Here is a 16,138-nt window from a genome sequence, read left to right on the forward strand (position 1 = left end):
CCGGGCACGTTCTCACACTTAGTCGAGGCAAAGGGATCCTTCATGCTGTGTGTTTTCACTTTCTGCTCATACATTTAACAAACATGTCCTGGTCCCTACTAGGTGACAAGTGGAGGGGGCTGTGGATGCCCATCCAGAGTGCGGACAAGTAACAGCAGCCGTGAGCCTGTAGGCCCCTGCTTCTGGACGCAGGGCCCCCTCAGGAGAACAGACGTCCCTCACCCTCTGGCTCCTGCAGGGCGGGCGTCTGTGACTTTCAGGCAGGGGCAGAATCACTTGCCTGAGAAGCGAGCACAAAACCCCCGCCCCCGGATCGCATTGAGCTGCGTTGCAACCTCGTTTTAGTAAAACTGCCATTAATCCAACTTGCTCAAGATAAAGGAAAAGCCGCCTGGGTGCGGAAAGGCTGGCTGCAGCTTGCCAATCAGACGTGGCTCGGTGGCGTCTCAGGGGACGTCAGGCGGGCGCGTCCCCGCCTGTCACCAGCGCCCGGTTCCCTGAACCCACGACTTGAGCGCGGGGGCAGACCATCTCTGTTCCCGCTCGTGGTGGAGGGACCCCGCGCCGGGGGAAACGTGCGCGCATCTCATCAAAGGACAGCAAGCGCATGTCGCTGTGTGCACACTCTTTCTTCTTGAGGAAAAGAACATTTCCGACGAAGCCCCGTAAATCTCGGGGGATCGTGGTCTGCGTACGTGGCACGTCATGAAATTGCCATGACTTCCGTGACCTGTTTTATAGGCTGTCCCTAAAATCAAGCACATGGAAGATGGCCAAGCTGCCCGGAGGACCACAATGCCCGTAAAGCAAATGAGACTTGTTTCCACATGGCACCCGGCGCCACACGGCCTCTCCTCTCACCAAACATTGGGGCAGCCCCGGGTCAGGCCAGGGAGCCCCAGCCTGGCTTTGAACCCCGAACCCTCGCTGTCCACTGAGTCTGTAGGGCGACCGTCCCTAGGCCTTGCTGGGTCACAACTCTGAGAAAACGGGGCCGTCTCTGCCACGGTCTCGCTGCCCACCCAGGCCAGGGTGGAGAGCTGATGGTGGATCCGGGGCCCTCCCAGGCAACGCCCAGTTTACCACTCGCCTTGACGAGCACATCTCAAAGGAGGGGTGCTCAGACCGTGCCGGACCCCCGGGGCCAGCTCCCCGCAGGGGGCCTCCGCGACTGTCTTGGTGGGGCCTTCATCTGGCAGGTTCCTAAACACAGAGGGGCAGGGTAGTGAGAGAGGAAGGGAGGGCGGCCAAGAGAGGTCTGTCCTTGAGCGGTGGCTGGAGCCTCATTCCACTGGGGCCCTTCCAGAGGCGGTGAAGAGCCTGAGAGTTGCTCCCACTGAGGAGGGAGTCCTTCAAACCCTTCCCTGGGGCCCCCGCCCTGAGTTCAGGCCCTTCCCGCTCCACGGGAGCCCCAGGGGACGGAGCGGCTCCATCGGCTACAGCTCCTCACCCCACCCCAAACCTGGCCCCCCTCCTGACCCCGACCCCGTTCCTACCCTAGTCCCGCCCTGTCCTCTCAAGGCCAGCTCTCCTGACACTCCCACCTCCCAGCATCCCGCAGGTGACCATGCCTGGGGATCTGTGGCTCCAGGGAGTGACCCCAGGGCAGGCACCTCTTGCTCACAGGTGTGTGGAGCCGAGGGAGGAAAGGCCAGGACAAGGGCTCAGAGCAGAGAGGAACAACGAGACGGTGTGGCTGAGCCAAAGCAAAGCGGGTCCAGCGGTGGGGAAGGGTGGCAGGCTGACTGCTGCAGGTGACAGCACTTCAGGGGGCTCTGAGTGCCCGGGGGGCGGGAGGGGCTGGGCAGGGGGATTGCCAAGGCTCCTTGACCACTGCTGGGGCTCCGCTGCCAGGACTCGAGGGTCAGCACAGGCTCTCTGGGCCCTAGAGCTGCTCACGCAGAGGCTGGAGAGTCGAGAAAGTGCCAGAGGCAGAGGAGCCGAGGAGGGCAGGACCGGGCGCCGGGCACCGGGACGGGCTGGGGTGGTGCCGCCTCGGCCGCTGGGACAGCAGAACTGCAGGCTGTCTGCAGGACACACAGGCTCCCTCCGGCACCTGCCCCCTGCCCTTCGCTGTCCCTGAGCCCACGGCCACGGAGATGGAGCTCGCTGGAGTAGTCTGTGGTCTGCAGCCACCACACAGGGCGCTTTCTCCCTGGCCAGCCTCTGGGGGCAGAATGTGCCACAGGAGCCCTTGATCTTCTTGCCGACGAGACCTGGCCCCAGGGAGCTGGTCCCCCCTCCTGTCCATGCCGCCCTCCCCAGACTGACCCCAACCGTGGCCAGAAGAGCCTTGCGCGAACATGGCCAATTTGTGCATTTTTCGTCCACACCGTGCTGAAAGGCCACCACCTGATCCCCCCACCTCCCTCACCCCTGTCACCTCACCCCCCGCCCCTCAGAACACAGATTCTGGGGCCTCCCACCCTCCCTCTGAGGGGGGCCGGCTCCCCAGGGATCCTACGTGAGATGCTTGCTCCCTCAGCTCTGAGGACACAGGAGCAGACTGGTGCCTCCTTCCATCCTTGGAGAAACACAGCATGAAAAAGGAAAAGAAAAAGCCAGGGAGATGTGTGGTGTCACCCTTCTGGCCAGTGGTGTCCCCGGGACCCAGGAAATGCCCACAGCCTCTGAGGCCTCTCCTGGCTGGGGGCCTCCTGCCCAAGCCCCCCCTGCCATCGGAGGTGGCTGCTAGCACTTCTTTTGTTCTCCCAGCACCAAGCCGAGCGCATGCATCCCTGAGCTCATGGCAGAAGGACAGAGAAATGCCTCTGGACCGAGAGGCCCACAGCCCAGCTGCCACATCCAAGGCGGGCAGGTAAGGCCGAATCCCTACACCAGGCCGCCCTGCATTTCAAGCCAGGCCAAGCAGCCGCCAGCTGAAGGAAACAAGGCCACAGGGTTTCCAACCGTGGCAGGGAGAGTCCTCTGAGTGGGAGGAAGCCAGGCATTCCGGTAGCTTCCTGGGGAAGACCACGGGTTCTTTCAAGTGTGGGAGCCATTGGCATCATTCTGCTGTGAGTTGGCCCAAGGCCGGAAAAATGACCTCCATCCTTGACCCCAAAGCCACACCATTCGAAGACATGGGGGCTTTCGAGTCCAGCCTCTCCCGGCACCACAGGCCCACCCCAGGCCTGTGGGAGAGGCTGCTCCTGTGAGGCTGCGCCCGGCCCGAGAGCCAGGCAGCAGTTCCAAGTGGAAAGATGAGCCGGGGCAGCCCTGCTCACGGTGGCCGCGACCGTGAGGCGACCCTGGTCAAATGATGAACACAGCAAGATGACGGCCTTCAAACCACTCTGCAGACCCAGTACTTGTGGCAAGGCTGAAAAAGTTATTTCAACTTGCTTGTTTCGAAGTGGCATATCCTAGACCACGGGAGGGAGGGGAGCTCAGGCCATTTTCTCCAGGTGAACCTGAGGCCCTGTGGGGAGGGCTCGGGGCACCTAAGCCTGGACCCCGGGAAAGATGACCCAGTGTGAGGGCGAGGACGATGGCTGGAGGGCCCGGGTTTGCACTGACGAGCCCCGGCGTGGCCCTCCACTCACCCCCAGACCCGGGAGCCACTTAACCAGCTCTGCACATTCTCACTGGGAAAATAGGGGCCCTATTTATTTTGCAGATCGCTATCAGGCCTAGACATCATTTCAAGGCTGTGATCCAGCAGGTTCACAATAAAGAACCACCAGCTTCCCCTGGTCCCCCCAGGGACCCGCGGCCCAGCCCCTGCCCCTCCCCCTCCTCAGCTCTCCAGTGTCCCCTGAGTCCCTCTCTTTTGCCCTTTACCCCTTAGAGAAGGACTTCCTCCTTCCTCCTGGTCCAGATGCACTAAGAGTGGATCAGATGACCCACATTTTAACCTATGGTGATAGCACTCCGTTTGTTTTTGACGCTGCATCGGTGCACACACATCTTCCCGGGCCCTACCTCACGGGTCAAATCCACTGTGGCTGGTGTCAGGGACCAGGGCTGCCCCTTCCTTGCAGTTTGCTGTGACCACACGGGGCCTCGGGATCCCTGGACACAGGGAACGAGGTCGGCAGTGGGGCCGCCGTGGACACGCACCGCTGTCGGCTGTCATCACGGCCCTTCTGGGGAGGTGCCCTGACCGGTATGACTACAACAGGCCGTCTTTGTGTAACTTTGGGAAGTGCTGAGCCCAGGAAAGACCCCAAGCCCCCCACCCTCCTCCGTGGGCGACGCGCTGACTTGGGAATGCATGTCCCGCCCTCCCACGGGAACACTCCTGACTCAGGCCAGTTAAAACCTCACGCTCTGTAAAGGGGTGCTGCTCTCCCCATACGTACCCCCGTCCTCTCCAGATGAGCACACAGTTCCAGAAAGGGGCGGAGAAGGTACAGCTGGCCCCCTCGAAGTTATGTTCTGAAATAGGGTGCAGTGCGCTGGGACAGAACAAAACAGCAAGACACCCAAAAACAGTTTCTGTTTCGCTCTGAGTTGGAAGATATCATGGAACAACTTTTCCAACCACACTTCCCTTAGGACGACACTGGAGTTGGCGTCTGTGTTCTGAGCACTCACAACCTGGGTGCTGGGGCGGGAGAAGACAGGAGCCGCATTCACAGTGGCCTGACCCCACCCTCCCAGCCCCCATCGGGTGCTCAGGGTGGGCCCCTCTCTGGATTGCCTCTTTCTCTCCCCTCAGACAAGTGCCTGAGCCTGCCCCGGGGGTGGGCCTTGCATCCTTACCCCTATGAGAAATCTCTGCAGATCCTTGAGTGGGGGGAGACTGGAGGGGGTGCTCAGCCTTTGAGCGTCTCCAGGCAGCCCCCAGAGCCGCTCTGGGCCCCCTGCTGGCCTCGCCTAAGAACCATGGAAGCGATATTTTTATCCTGATGAACAATAGTGCCGAAATGTCTTCCGACTTGACAAGACACAAAATTTAGGTGCTGGGAGAGAGACTTCAATTTCAAGCTTAAAGATTACTTTGGGTCCCCCAGGACTCAGAAGCAATTTAGAGCTGATACCCTGAACAAGAGAAAGGTTAGAAGATTAAGACCAACTGCTGTTTGGATAAATGCTTGGTAATTGCCCATATCCGCAATTATACACTGGCACATAATTTCTTTTCCGCTACCTTTCTCCTCTCCTGCGTCCCGTCAGGATTTACTTGGAAGGAGCCCACCTTGGTCTTCTTCTGCCGAGCCTTGGTGACGTCATACTCCAGCTCGTCCATCAGGGCCCTGCATGCTGAAGAAGGCACAAAGCATCAGTTACTCCAGCCTCGGCGGACCCGGGCTCCCTCTGAGCTGCTCTCTGGGAGTGTCAGCAAGCCCACGGCCGCCAGGATGGGAAGGTTGTTGTCCTCTGGCTGCTTCTTGAGCCAGAAGAAATGCAGAAACGTGCAAACTGTCAAACCAGCCAGACGGAAACTAGTTTTCTTTGTATATCCTTTTGTACTCTGTGTTTTTGTTTTTTTTAAAGATTGGCACCTGAGTTAACATCTGTTGCCAATGTTTGGGGTTGTTTTTCTTCTTCTCCCCAAGGCCCCCCAGTACACAATTGTATATTCTAGTTGTGGGTCCTTCTAGTTGTGGCATGTGGGACACTGCCTCAACATGGCCTGAGGAGCGGTGCCATGTCCACACCCAGGATCTGAACCAGCGAAACCCTGGGCCACCAAAGCAGAGCACGTGAACTTAACCACTCAGCCACGGGGCTGGCCCCTGTACTGTTTTTTAAAACTACATATATTTTGCTTTTTCATTTAAAATATGCTTTCTTAAAGAATAAAGAGACCGCACCCCAAGTCTATCAGAGGTCCCGACGCCCACTGGGCCACATTAATTACACCCAAGGAGCCTCTGTGTTATGGAGAAGGTTTCTCCAAACCTGGGCCTGCTCCTCAAGAGACGTTTTTCCTGGATTTAAACTCTCAGGCAGCCTCTGAAACTCACCTCTGAGGGGCGATACAGACCATCCTGCCCCTTTTTTCGCAGGCACAGGCCGCCCAGCTCAAGAATTCACACCAATAAAAGGCAAACGAAGTGACGGCTCGTTTGCTCAACGGGAAACTGATTTTGGACTCCTGGCTTTGCCCGGACTGGACAATGAGGGACGTTGGAGGAGCCGGGTTTCCTGAACGACCCCATGAAGCAATGCTTCCCATAGTTGGGACCACTCCTCTGGTGCTGAATGAGGCGTGAACACTTCCTGTCTCCCTGGAGCACTGAATCTCAAGTCTCGTTAGGACATGAAGCATAATCTTTAAATGCCCAGAACTCGAATTCTGGCACTGCTGACTGTTTTCAGTGCTATTTCCTGCCTATACAGTGAAACACGACGGCTGACGGCTTGGCCTGCACTCGTGACCACAGAGGCCACCTATTGTCATGATGATGACAGCTGATGCTATAGACCGTTGGCTGCCACCCAGATATGCACCGTGTGGTGCATCCATGCGTCCTACACTCCACGCTCCTCACAGCCCCGGGAGAGCCACCCTGGCACTGTCCCCACCTCGCAGCTGTGGCTAGAGAGGAAGTCACTTTCCCAGGTTCCACTCCTTGAGTTACCCCATGCCTGTCGCAAGTGTCCCGGGGTCAGCCATCAATTCAGTATCCAGACGGAGAGCTCAGGCCTTGACGTGGGCAAGATCCACCTGCCGTCCTGACTCTGTCCCTTACTGGCCACGTGACTCTCCAACAACGGGAGCAGTCGCTGATCATTATGATCCCCTGTTATGGAACGATATGTCCGGTGAGTGTCACACAGTCCTTCTGGGTCCCCAGGCCCCCTGTCTCTCCAAGGCCAATGCCAGCAGGAGGCAGGGGGTTTGTCGGCCTGTTGCCGGGCATTGAGGACTGCCTGGGCAGCCCAGTGCTCTGCAGTGTGCACACTGTCTGCAGTGTGCAGAGGCCAGGCCGCCTCCCACAGCTGCTCTCCCCTCCCCCTCGTAAAGGAACTCAGAGCCACACATCGGAGGACACACACTTCCTTTCCAGCTCCTCACAGCTCAGCGCGCCCATGTATCTTGGCTCTAGAACCACAAGTTCCAGAACCTTCCTGAAGAGTGCCAGCACTGGCCCTTGGTCCAGGTGCTGTCCCACACCATCCCACTCCTGGAGCCTGGACGGAGCTTGGCCATGAGGGGAGCTTTGGCCAGGGTAAAGAACTGCAGGCGCCTGGGTCCCGGGGACTGTGGGCAGCACCCTGCCGGCCTGGAGAGCAGTTCTCCATCCTCCATGGCTCAGCCACTGCTATTTCGAGTTTACTACACTCCCGGACGAATACAACCCTGTGCCTCCAGGGCAGGAATCAGGAAAGATCATCCCACGTCAGCTCTCTCAGTGGGGTCCCTGACCAGCCACGGGAAGCCCGCTGATGGGGCCAGAGGCTCACTGGGAGAGCATCTGCACAGGGTGCACCTCCAGGGGCCTCCCAGGGGGCGCATGGCCCAGCAGGCTGGGCGAGGAGGCCTCTTGGGCAGAAACCCAGGGTGAGCACTGCCTGTTGAGGGCCATTCAGGATCCTTGCGGACAGCCAAGAGCACAGGCCGTTAGACAGTCCAGGCTAGACAGGAGCAGGAGGAGGGACGCGATGTCTAGAGGTTCCTGATGTCCCTACTCCTTGACGGGAAGACGGAGGGAACCTGTCTCTTGGAAGCAGAGAAGGAACAGTCAGTGTGAGGGAGGCCGCTGCTGAGGAGGAGACGTGTTCCAGCCTCACAGGGAAGCGGCAGGCAGGTGCAAAGGGGCCCTGAGAGCAGGGTCGGGTCCAGCAGGGCCACCACCAGAGCCCTGGCAGCCCTGTGCTCAGGTGGTGCCTCCGCCCTTCCTGGTACAGCTGTGAGCAGGACACACCACACTCAAGGACAGCAGTGTGGCCAGGGAAAGGGATGTGGCCTGCCCTTAGCTGCAAGTGGCTTCACATCCTGCTCTATCGTGCGTTGTCCCTTCTATAAAGCATGACCGGCAGGCACACGCAGCTCCCCAGCCAGGGCCGGCCCCTCCCTGCCCCCTCTGGAAGAGTCCAGGTTCTTGGAAGCCCTGACTTGACCTGGTGACCCACCTGGGAACCCAGACCCCGAGCAGCTCTGGCCGGTGTCTGTAAACCCACGTTTCCAACTCCGGCCGGGTCTGCAGCATTCTTGGCTCTCTGGAGCCTGCAAGGCTGACCTGGCAGGCACTGGGAGAGCCTGGCCCCATAGCCATCCAGTCCTGTGTTAATGCCCTGTTCCCTTCAGCTCAGTTCCCGTGTTTCAGGAGCACCAGGACAGGCCGTGTAAAGGAGGACTCCTTGAAGAGGGCTCCCCCTGGGGTGACTGAGTCGATGGCAGTGTCATCGATCACCCACAAGCATCCTTGGTGGTCAGACTGGCCGGGAGGAGGGGCTTCCATCAGATAGCGCCTTCCTTTCTCTTCTCTGGCACCAGCTGCCTGGAGTCCCAGCCCCCAGGGGCAGGAGGGTCCACGCTCACCGGTCAAGGACAGTGTCTCAGGGTCAAAGGGGAGCCGCACCCTCATGGAAGCACTGGGCTTCCAGGACAGGCCAAGAGGGGGTGAGGTCCCCCAGGTCTGCCGTCTCTGACCTCCCCACAGAGGGGTGGGGTGGCTCGATGAGAAAAGATCATTTTAAATTTCCGCCCCGGGTCACAGAACAAGTTAACAGAGTTACATCAGCGACCCGGGCTCCAGATTTCTAGTCCGGCGCTAATTTAAATGTTAATCTGAAATCTTCACTTAACTCACTGGAGTTTCGAGTTTATTAGAGCAGGCGGCAGGAGTGGAGCCTCATGGGGGGGTTGGCGGGTCACGTTGCCTGCCAGAGGGCAAGCCCTCCTCCCAGCTGGGCCCGCCAACCTCTTCCTGTGTCTGCCTCCTCCCTCCTCTCTCTCCGAGTGAGATTTGGGAATGGGGAGAAGGCGGAGATGTCACGGCAGATTCGGATAGTCCCAGGGGGGCTCAGGCGCTGGAGTTATCTCGGACCAGCTCGTAAGGGCAGGTGGCCTGCGCGTCTCTTCCCCGCCCTGCAGTTACCGACATCACACAGGTGGCCATAGCGCAGGTATTTGCACAAGGGGAGCAGGTGAACACTGCAAATCAGGCCCCCCGCTCTGCACATGTCCCCACGGCCAAGGCATCAGCCGTGTTGGGGCCCCGCTGTCCTCCAGGGAAGGAGCAAGGTCCGAGGAAGCCGCGGCCCGGGCCCTCAAAGGAGGTGGCATCTGAGTGCAGTCAGCGAGCTCACGGACGTGAACGGGAACCGGGGCAGGCCAGGGTGGGTGCTTTTACCTGGACCTGAGCCTCGCAGAGCCACCGGCAATAGTCGGTCCTTGGGCCACAAGCACAGGTGACCACCAGACTCGCCTGGGGAGATGCTAAGACTCGGATCTGGGTCCCAGCGTGGAGGATCTCCTAGAGTGGTCTGGGTGAGGCCTGGGCTCTGCGTGTGCCCTTGACACGCAATGAGGTGGGTTTGTACCTGCAGTCGCCAGATGGCCACTCAAAGGCTACACTCTTCCCACCACCCCACACCTGCCTCCTGCTTCGTGGGGCCCCGGCTCCTTTGGGAGAAGACAAAGCCTTGATTCCCACGGTGGAGGAGTGTCCAGAGACAGTAACACCACCCCATGCCCCACTCCTTCAAGAAACATTCAGTCTCCTGCAAGCGGAAGTGGTTGATGCCCGAGTTTTTCTTAAAAGCTTGGCCACTAGACATCCAAAAGTGTGGAGAGGTATCGAACGGTGGCTAAGAGGGGGCAGATGAGAGAGAAATAAGCTGAAAGACCCAAAGACAAGCCGCACTCTCGCTGAGACTGAAGGCCCCAGAGCCAGGCCATGTGCAGCCCTCCTGGTCCTCTTCCGGACTCAGCGGCGCAGGAGCAGCCTAGAGCCTCTGTCGGAGAGTGTGTGTCAGCCCGGCGGGCGCAGGAAGCAGCCTGGGCTTCGGAAGCGAATCTCAGCTTCACAGCACCCCAGATCACGGAGCTTCCTGCCTCCCCTCCTGCCTCCCTCCCTCTCTGTTATGGGCCGCATCGTGTCCCCAAGAAGGATATGTCCACATCCTAACTCCCGTACCTGTGAAGGTGACCTTATCTAGAGATAGGGTCCTTGCAGATGATCAGGTTAAGGTGGAGGCCCGAATCCAATACGACTGGTGCCCTTAGAAGAAGAGGAGAGACCCAGAGACAGACCCTATGGAGGGAAGACCATGTGCAGACACACAGGGAGAGCGCCACGTGATGGCAGAGGCAGAGATTGGAGCGATGCCCCCACAAGCCAGGGACCGCCAGCCACCACCAGAAGCTGGGAAAGGCAGGGCCCTCCCCTGCAGGTCTCAGAGGAGCGTGGCCCTGCCGATGCCTGGATTTCAGCCTTCTGGCCTCAAGCACCATGAGGGAATAAATTCCTGAGGTTTTAGGCCACCCTGTTACCCACAGGAAACCCACACGCTCACCTCTCCTTATGCCAACACTGTGCCCGGTGACGGAGGCACAGCAACGAGTAAGACAGACAGTGCGCCCTCAAGGTTTCACAGTCCAGCTGGGACAACGACACGAACAAGCTAAGAGAGCCGAGGGTCACAGCGGGGCAGCAGGCAAAGTTACAGGAATGTAGGATGGTTTGGGCCTCAGACAGCCTTCCAGAGGAGTGACCTGTAAGCCACAGCTCTGCAGACAAACAGGAGTTGGTCGGGCTGGGACCAGACAGAACGGGTCCTGGGAGGAGGGGCGCCCAGCAATGGGAGGAGGTGAGCCGGAGAAAGGCACACACAGCCCTCCCTCGGCATCCACGCGGGGTTGGTGCCAGGACCCCCAAGAGTATGCAATCCACAGAAGCTCAAGTTCCTTTTATAAACTGGTGCAGTATTTGCATATAAGCCCCACACATCCTACCGTATACTTTAAACCACCTCCACCTGTAATACCCAACGCAATGGAAATGCTGTGTCAATAGTTGCTACACTGTATTGTTTAGGGAACAATGACAAGAAAAAAAGGCTGCACATGTTTAGTACAGAGGCAGCCATCATAGGCCTTTTGACCTGTGGTTGGTCAAGTCCGCAGATGCAGAACCCGTGGATGCAGAGGGCTGACTGTATTTGAGTGATGGAAAGACATTATTATAAAATCAAGCACTCTTTTCCTCATTTTTCATATTGAATTTTATATCATAAGTATTTTCTCGACTAGCTGCATAATCATGACCATTATAAAAGTTGTTACATTACATCCCATCAAGTAGATGTTCCATAATTTCCTTACTTTTCTATCTGTGTGAGTCAGATTGTTTCAGATGTTTAAAAGATGGAGAATTTGGCCTCACAAATGATCCTCAGTAGCCATGTAGCTGCCTTTGCGAGTTAACCTGGGGCATAACTGTTTCTCGTTCATTTGGTCACTCAACAAACATTCAAGCCCTGACACTCTTCTGGGAGCTGTACCAGGTGCAGGAGACATAATGGAGAGGAAGAAGAGCCATCTTCCTCGCCACAGCCACTCAGGAGTTTGCAGACGAAGGAGGAGGGCTGGTCAGTTCAAGAGAGGATGGGCCAGCCCCAGTGGCCTAGTGGTTAAGTTTGGCATGCTCTGCTTCAGCGGCCCAGATTTGGTCTCTGGGTACAGACCTACACCACTCAGTGGTGGCCATGCTGTGGTGGTGGCTCACATACAAAAGAGAGGAAGGGCGGCAACAGATGATAACTCAGGGCGAGTCTTCCTCAGAGAAAGAAGACGGGAGGAGAGCTTCACACACTATAGGCACCCACACGATGCAGTAGGGAGTAGAGACTCCATGTGCTCTGAGATCCCACGGGATGGGGTGGGGAGTAGAGACTCCACGTGCTCTGAGATCCCACATGTTGGGGTGGGAGGTTAGAATCCATGCCTGCCATCTTTTGCCTTTCTTTCATTTCTACACTGGAGTCTGGGCTAGCGTGCAGGCTGCTTGGACCAGTACAATGTGGAGGGAGTGACGCTGTGCAAGTTCCAGGGGCCAGGCCTTACGGAGCCTTCTAGCTTTCACCCTTGCCCTCTTGGAATGCTCTGGCCACCACGTACGGAGCCCTGACTGGACACTGAGTTCTGAGAAGGCACAGGGGAGTGGGGCCAAGATGAGACCCAGTACCCAGGCCTGAGACGTGGGAGGCAGCCGTCCTAGACCCTGCAGTCTGGGTGAGCCCTCCACCACTGCAGCTGCACCACTGAGCACAGGTGAGACCAGCACCTGCCAGCCCACTCCTGACCTGAACAATCAGGTCCCGTTTAGGCCTCTGAGTGGGAGGGTTCCACAGTACAGGTGAGCTATATACAGGTGGGCCGGACCTTGTCAGGAAGGAGGGGAGGTTTCCCCAGCAAGCGATGGGTAAGGCCTGAGGGATGTGTAGGCATCTGCCAGGTGAAGAGCAGAGGGAGCAGAGTCCTCGGGAGAGGGAACAGTATATGCTAAAGCTCTCCAGTGGACAGAGAACAATAGTTCACATGCCTGAGGAGGAGAACATGCGAGGAGTGTGGAACGTGATGAGGCTGCAGGGTGGGCAGGGGCCAGACCAGGCGGAGCCTTACAGGCGGAGGTAAGGAAGGGTGTCTTTATTCTAAGCCCCTGAAATGAGTGCAGGATTTTGAGCAAGGTGAGATTTGCATTTTTCAAGGGTCATTTAGGTTACAGTTAGGAGGAGAGACTAGAGGGGACCAGAGTTGTGCAGGTAAGCCAGCTGATAGGCTACTGCAAGGATCCTGGCCAGAGATGAGTGTGGCTTGGATCGCAGTAATAGAAGGGGAGACACAGAGAAGATGATGAATCCAAGGGCTCCTTGGGAGATCAATCAATAGGATTGATGATGATTGCATGTGCAGGTGGGGCAGGTCTTGCTGGTTGCATCCCAACCACCATTCCTGTTCCACTTTCTTCTTCTGTATTAACAAAGCAGCACTCATTTCCAGTTATTGGCAGCCATATGGGACAGAAAGCTGACTCCTTCCCAGCTCAGTCCCCCCACAGTGATTCCATGCACGTTGGTTTAGGATGGGCACGTGTTGCAGTTCTGGCCAATGAGACATGAGGAGAGGGCTCTCCTCCCTTTCACAAAACAGAGACATGCAGGGGGCTGGCCCTGTGACCGAGGGGTTAAGTTTTGCGTGCTCCACTTCAGCAGCCTGAGTTCAGTTCCCAGGCACGGACCTGTACCACTCAGCAAGCCATGCTGTGGCGGTGTCCCACATACAAAATGGAGGAAGCCTGGCACAGATGTTAGCTCAGCCAGTCTTCCTCAGAAAAAAAGAGACATGGAGGAACATTCCAACACCTATTCCTGCCTGGGCACAGTGTCACCTGCAGGAGGCAGCTGGAAATGTGGCAGCCGCCCTGGCACCATGAGGAAGCAGCCCAAGGCTCACGCCGACAAGCAGAGTGGCAGGAATCTAGAGGACCTGGGCGTCGGAGGGCATCGCTGAGACCAACACGGGCAGCTTTACTTCCTGCTTCTCAGCTGGAGTTTTATCCATTTCCTCCTGACTGCTGAGGCCATTTCCCACAGGGTGACGGGGCTTGCTTCCCAAGCCTGAATTAGTTTCCTAGGGCGGCCACGACAAAGTACCACGGACGGGGCAGCTTCAACAATGGCCTTTTTTCTCTCACGAGTCTGGAGACCAGAAGTCCGCAGCAGGTGTCGGCAGGGCGGCTTCCACTCTGAGGCGTCTCCTGGCTCGGACGTGCCTGTCTTCTCCCTGCATTCTCACACGGGCTTTGCTCCGCGTGTGCTCGTGTCTGTGTCTAAATTCCCTCTCCTTGTAGGGAGACCAGTCACATTTGATGGTGAGTTATTGATTAGAGTTCATTGGCTATTGAGCATAACCCGAATTCTCTTTCAGGTTAGGGTCCCTAAAGACCTCATTTTAACTTAATTACCTCTTTGAAGACCTTATCTCCAAATATGATCACATTCTGAGGTATGGGGAGGTGGCACTTCAACATGCGAATTGAGGGGAACACAATTCGGCAACAAGGGGCAAAGTTTAATTCCACACGTTGGGACGTCCACAGGTCGGCGTACTCACCCCCCGGGGACTTCCCAGCTCCCACGCTACCCCTTGGCAGTGCTCTTGGCTTTTTCTGCACAGTTTTGAGATGTCGTTTGTGGTTCAAAGCTTCAAATCCTCAGACTCCTCCGTCCAGAGTCGTAGATGAGGGGGTTTCCTCACCTGTCACCTTCCATTTGTAAGAAAATGTTCCCAGATGCCCTAGGCAGACTTCCTGCCACTCTCACTGGCCAGAACCATCTCATGGCATGGCTCAACCCCATCACTGGCCTGGAAATAAAATTATTATGTTTAGCTTAGACCAATCACCCTCGGGGCCCAGGAGGGGCACGACCTGTCCTCGGAGGCACCTGGCCACTCTGGAGCTGAACAAAATCAGGGTTCTGTCAGCAAGGACGTGCCCAGGCTGGAGGCTCCAGGAAGCGCCCTCCTCCACGATAATCTGGGTCCTGGGCAGTGACTCAGGAGGCAGCAGGTGGGGAGGATGCGCACCAGCTGGTGCTACAACAAAGCCCAACCCCAAGGCTCCTGAAAATCCACTGGTCACACTCCTCCCTCCCCAACACGTCACCACGGCAAGCCGGCCGCCAGCGACTCCCCATCGAGTTCTAACCCAAATTATATTTTCCAGGTCTAAAATCAGAGTCACTGTGAGAAGAACTCATTTTAACAACTTTCAAATACGCTGGATGTGAGGCAAAGATGAGAGATGGAAGGCAGAAGAGAAAAATCTTACAAATAATAATTTTTTTCTTTTTTTTTAAGAATTGTTTTCTTTTTAAAGATTGGCACCTGAGCTAACATCTGTTGCCAATCTTCTTTTTCTTCTTCTTCTCCCCAAAGCTCCCCAGGACATAGTTATATATTCTAGTTGTGGGTCCTTCTAGCTGTGGCACGGGGGACACCGCCGCAGCACGGCTTGACGAGCAGTGCCATGTCTGCACCCAGGATCCGGGCCCGTGAAACCCTGGGCCGCTGAAGCAGAGTGCATGAACTTAACCACTCGGCCATGGGGCCAGCCCCTAAATAATAATTTTTAATTGAATAGGCAAACCTTGGATACTCAGAACCCAAACAACAGGCCTTTTCCTTCTACATTCTTTTCAGGAAAAGCAGCGATATTAGGATTTGGTGGTGGTGGTGTCTGTTTTCCAGGGAACAGTTCCGTCTCACTATAACTCCGTCTACCTCCAGTCTTACTCAGCCATTCCTGATGTTCAGGACGCTGGCCTCTAGTCACCGAGGGAAGAGATAACTGTGATCGGCACACGCTGTTCACTCCGGCAGAAACGTGCACGAACACAGTGGAAAGCCGTCGGTTCTCACGAGGAAGGGTCTCTGGTCGGCCATCAGGTAACCAGAGACCAGCCAACCGGAACGCCACTGAAACCTCACTTGTCATCTCTTTCATTCAGGGAATGCTCATTGCATTACGCCTTGAAAGTTTTTATTCCATGTTTCCTGAGCACTAAGTTTCTCTTCTGTAAGACTTGATAATGTTCAGAAAAGTCTGGAAAAAGCATAAAACAGGCTACTTGTCACTTACCTATTTTCACAAGGCAGAGGGCAGAGCTATTTGAGTGGGACAGGAGCTGGGGGTCCCGGTCAGTTAAAACCATCCGTGAAGTGATTAAAAGACCATCAGGGATAGTCAAATCTAGAACTTTCTGCAGGGGAGCTGGAGAACCACAGGCAAGAACAGTAGCCCTCGCCTGTGGAGTGCTGATGGTGTATCAGACACTGCGCCGAGCACTCCATGAGTCGTCGCATGGAAGCCTAGGGAAGGCTCTCCGGAGAACATGCTGTTGTCATCCCGTTTGACAGATGGGAAAACTGAGACTTGGCGCAGGTAAGCATTTTGTTTCCAGTCATGCAGGGCTGCAGAGCCAAGATCCAAAAGCAGGTGCATCTCCAGGACCCACCATCATTTCACCCAAATGCCTTCTGTGTAAAGAGGCGGCAGAGAACCTCGTGATGGGGAGAGCTGGCAAGTAGGTGCCGTCCAAGGATGACAGCGAAAGCATTTTCATAACCCAGCCATCCTGCGAAGGCTCTGTAGAGACTCTCAAGGGCCCATCATTTCCATCGAAAAAATTGGGGGCATAGAAAGAATCTTAAATGCAAAACTCAGCGAGTTCGAAT

General features: G+C 56.6%; 1 protein-coding gene across 1 annotated transcript in view; it reads right to left on the bottom strand.

Annotated features, from left to right (window-relative positions):
• Positions 1–16,138, bottom strand: part of CNPY1 (canopy FGF signaling regulator 1) — a 63,702-nt gene that overhangs the window by 35,798 nt on the left and 11,766 nt on the right. The window contains exon 2 of the mRNA XM_046670773.1: positions 5,096–5,208. Within this exon, the coding sequence (XP_046526729.1) occupies positions 5,096–5,194 (99 nt within the window). The 5' untranslated portion in view covers positions 5,195–5,208. The remainder of the gene's footprint in view (positions 1–5,095; positions 5,209–16,138) is intronic.

The sequence above is a fragment of the Equus quagga genome, chromosome 8, assembly GCF_021613505.1.
Source record: "Equus quagga isolate Etosha38 chromosome 8, UCLA_HA_Equagga_1.0, whole genome shotgun sequence".
NCBI classification, from domain to species: domain Eukaryota; kingdom Metazoa; phylum Chordata; class Mammalia; order Perissodactyla; family Equidae; genus Equus; species Equus quagga.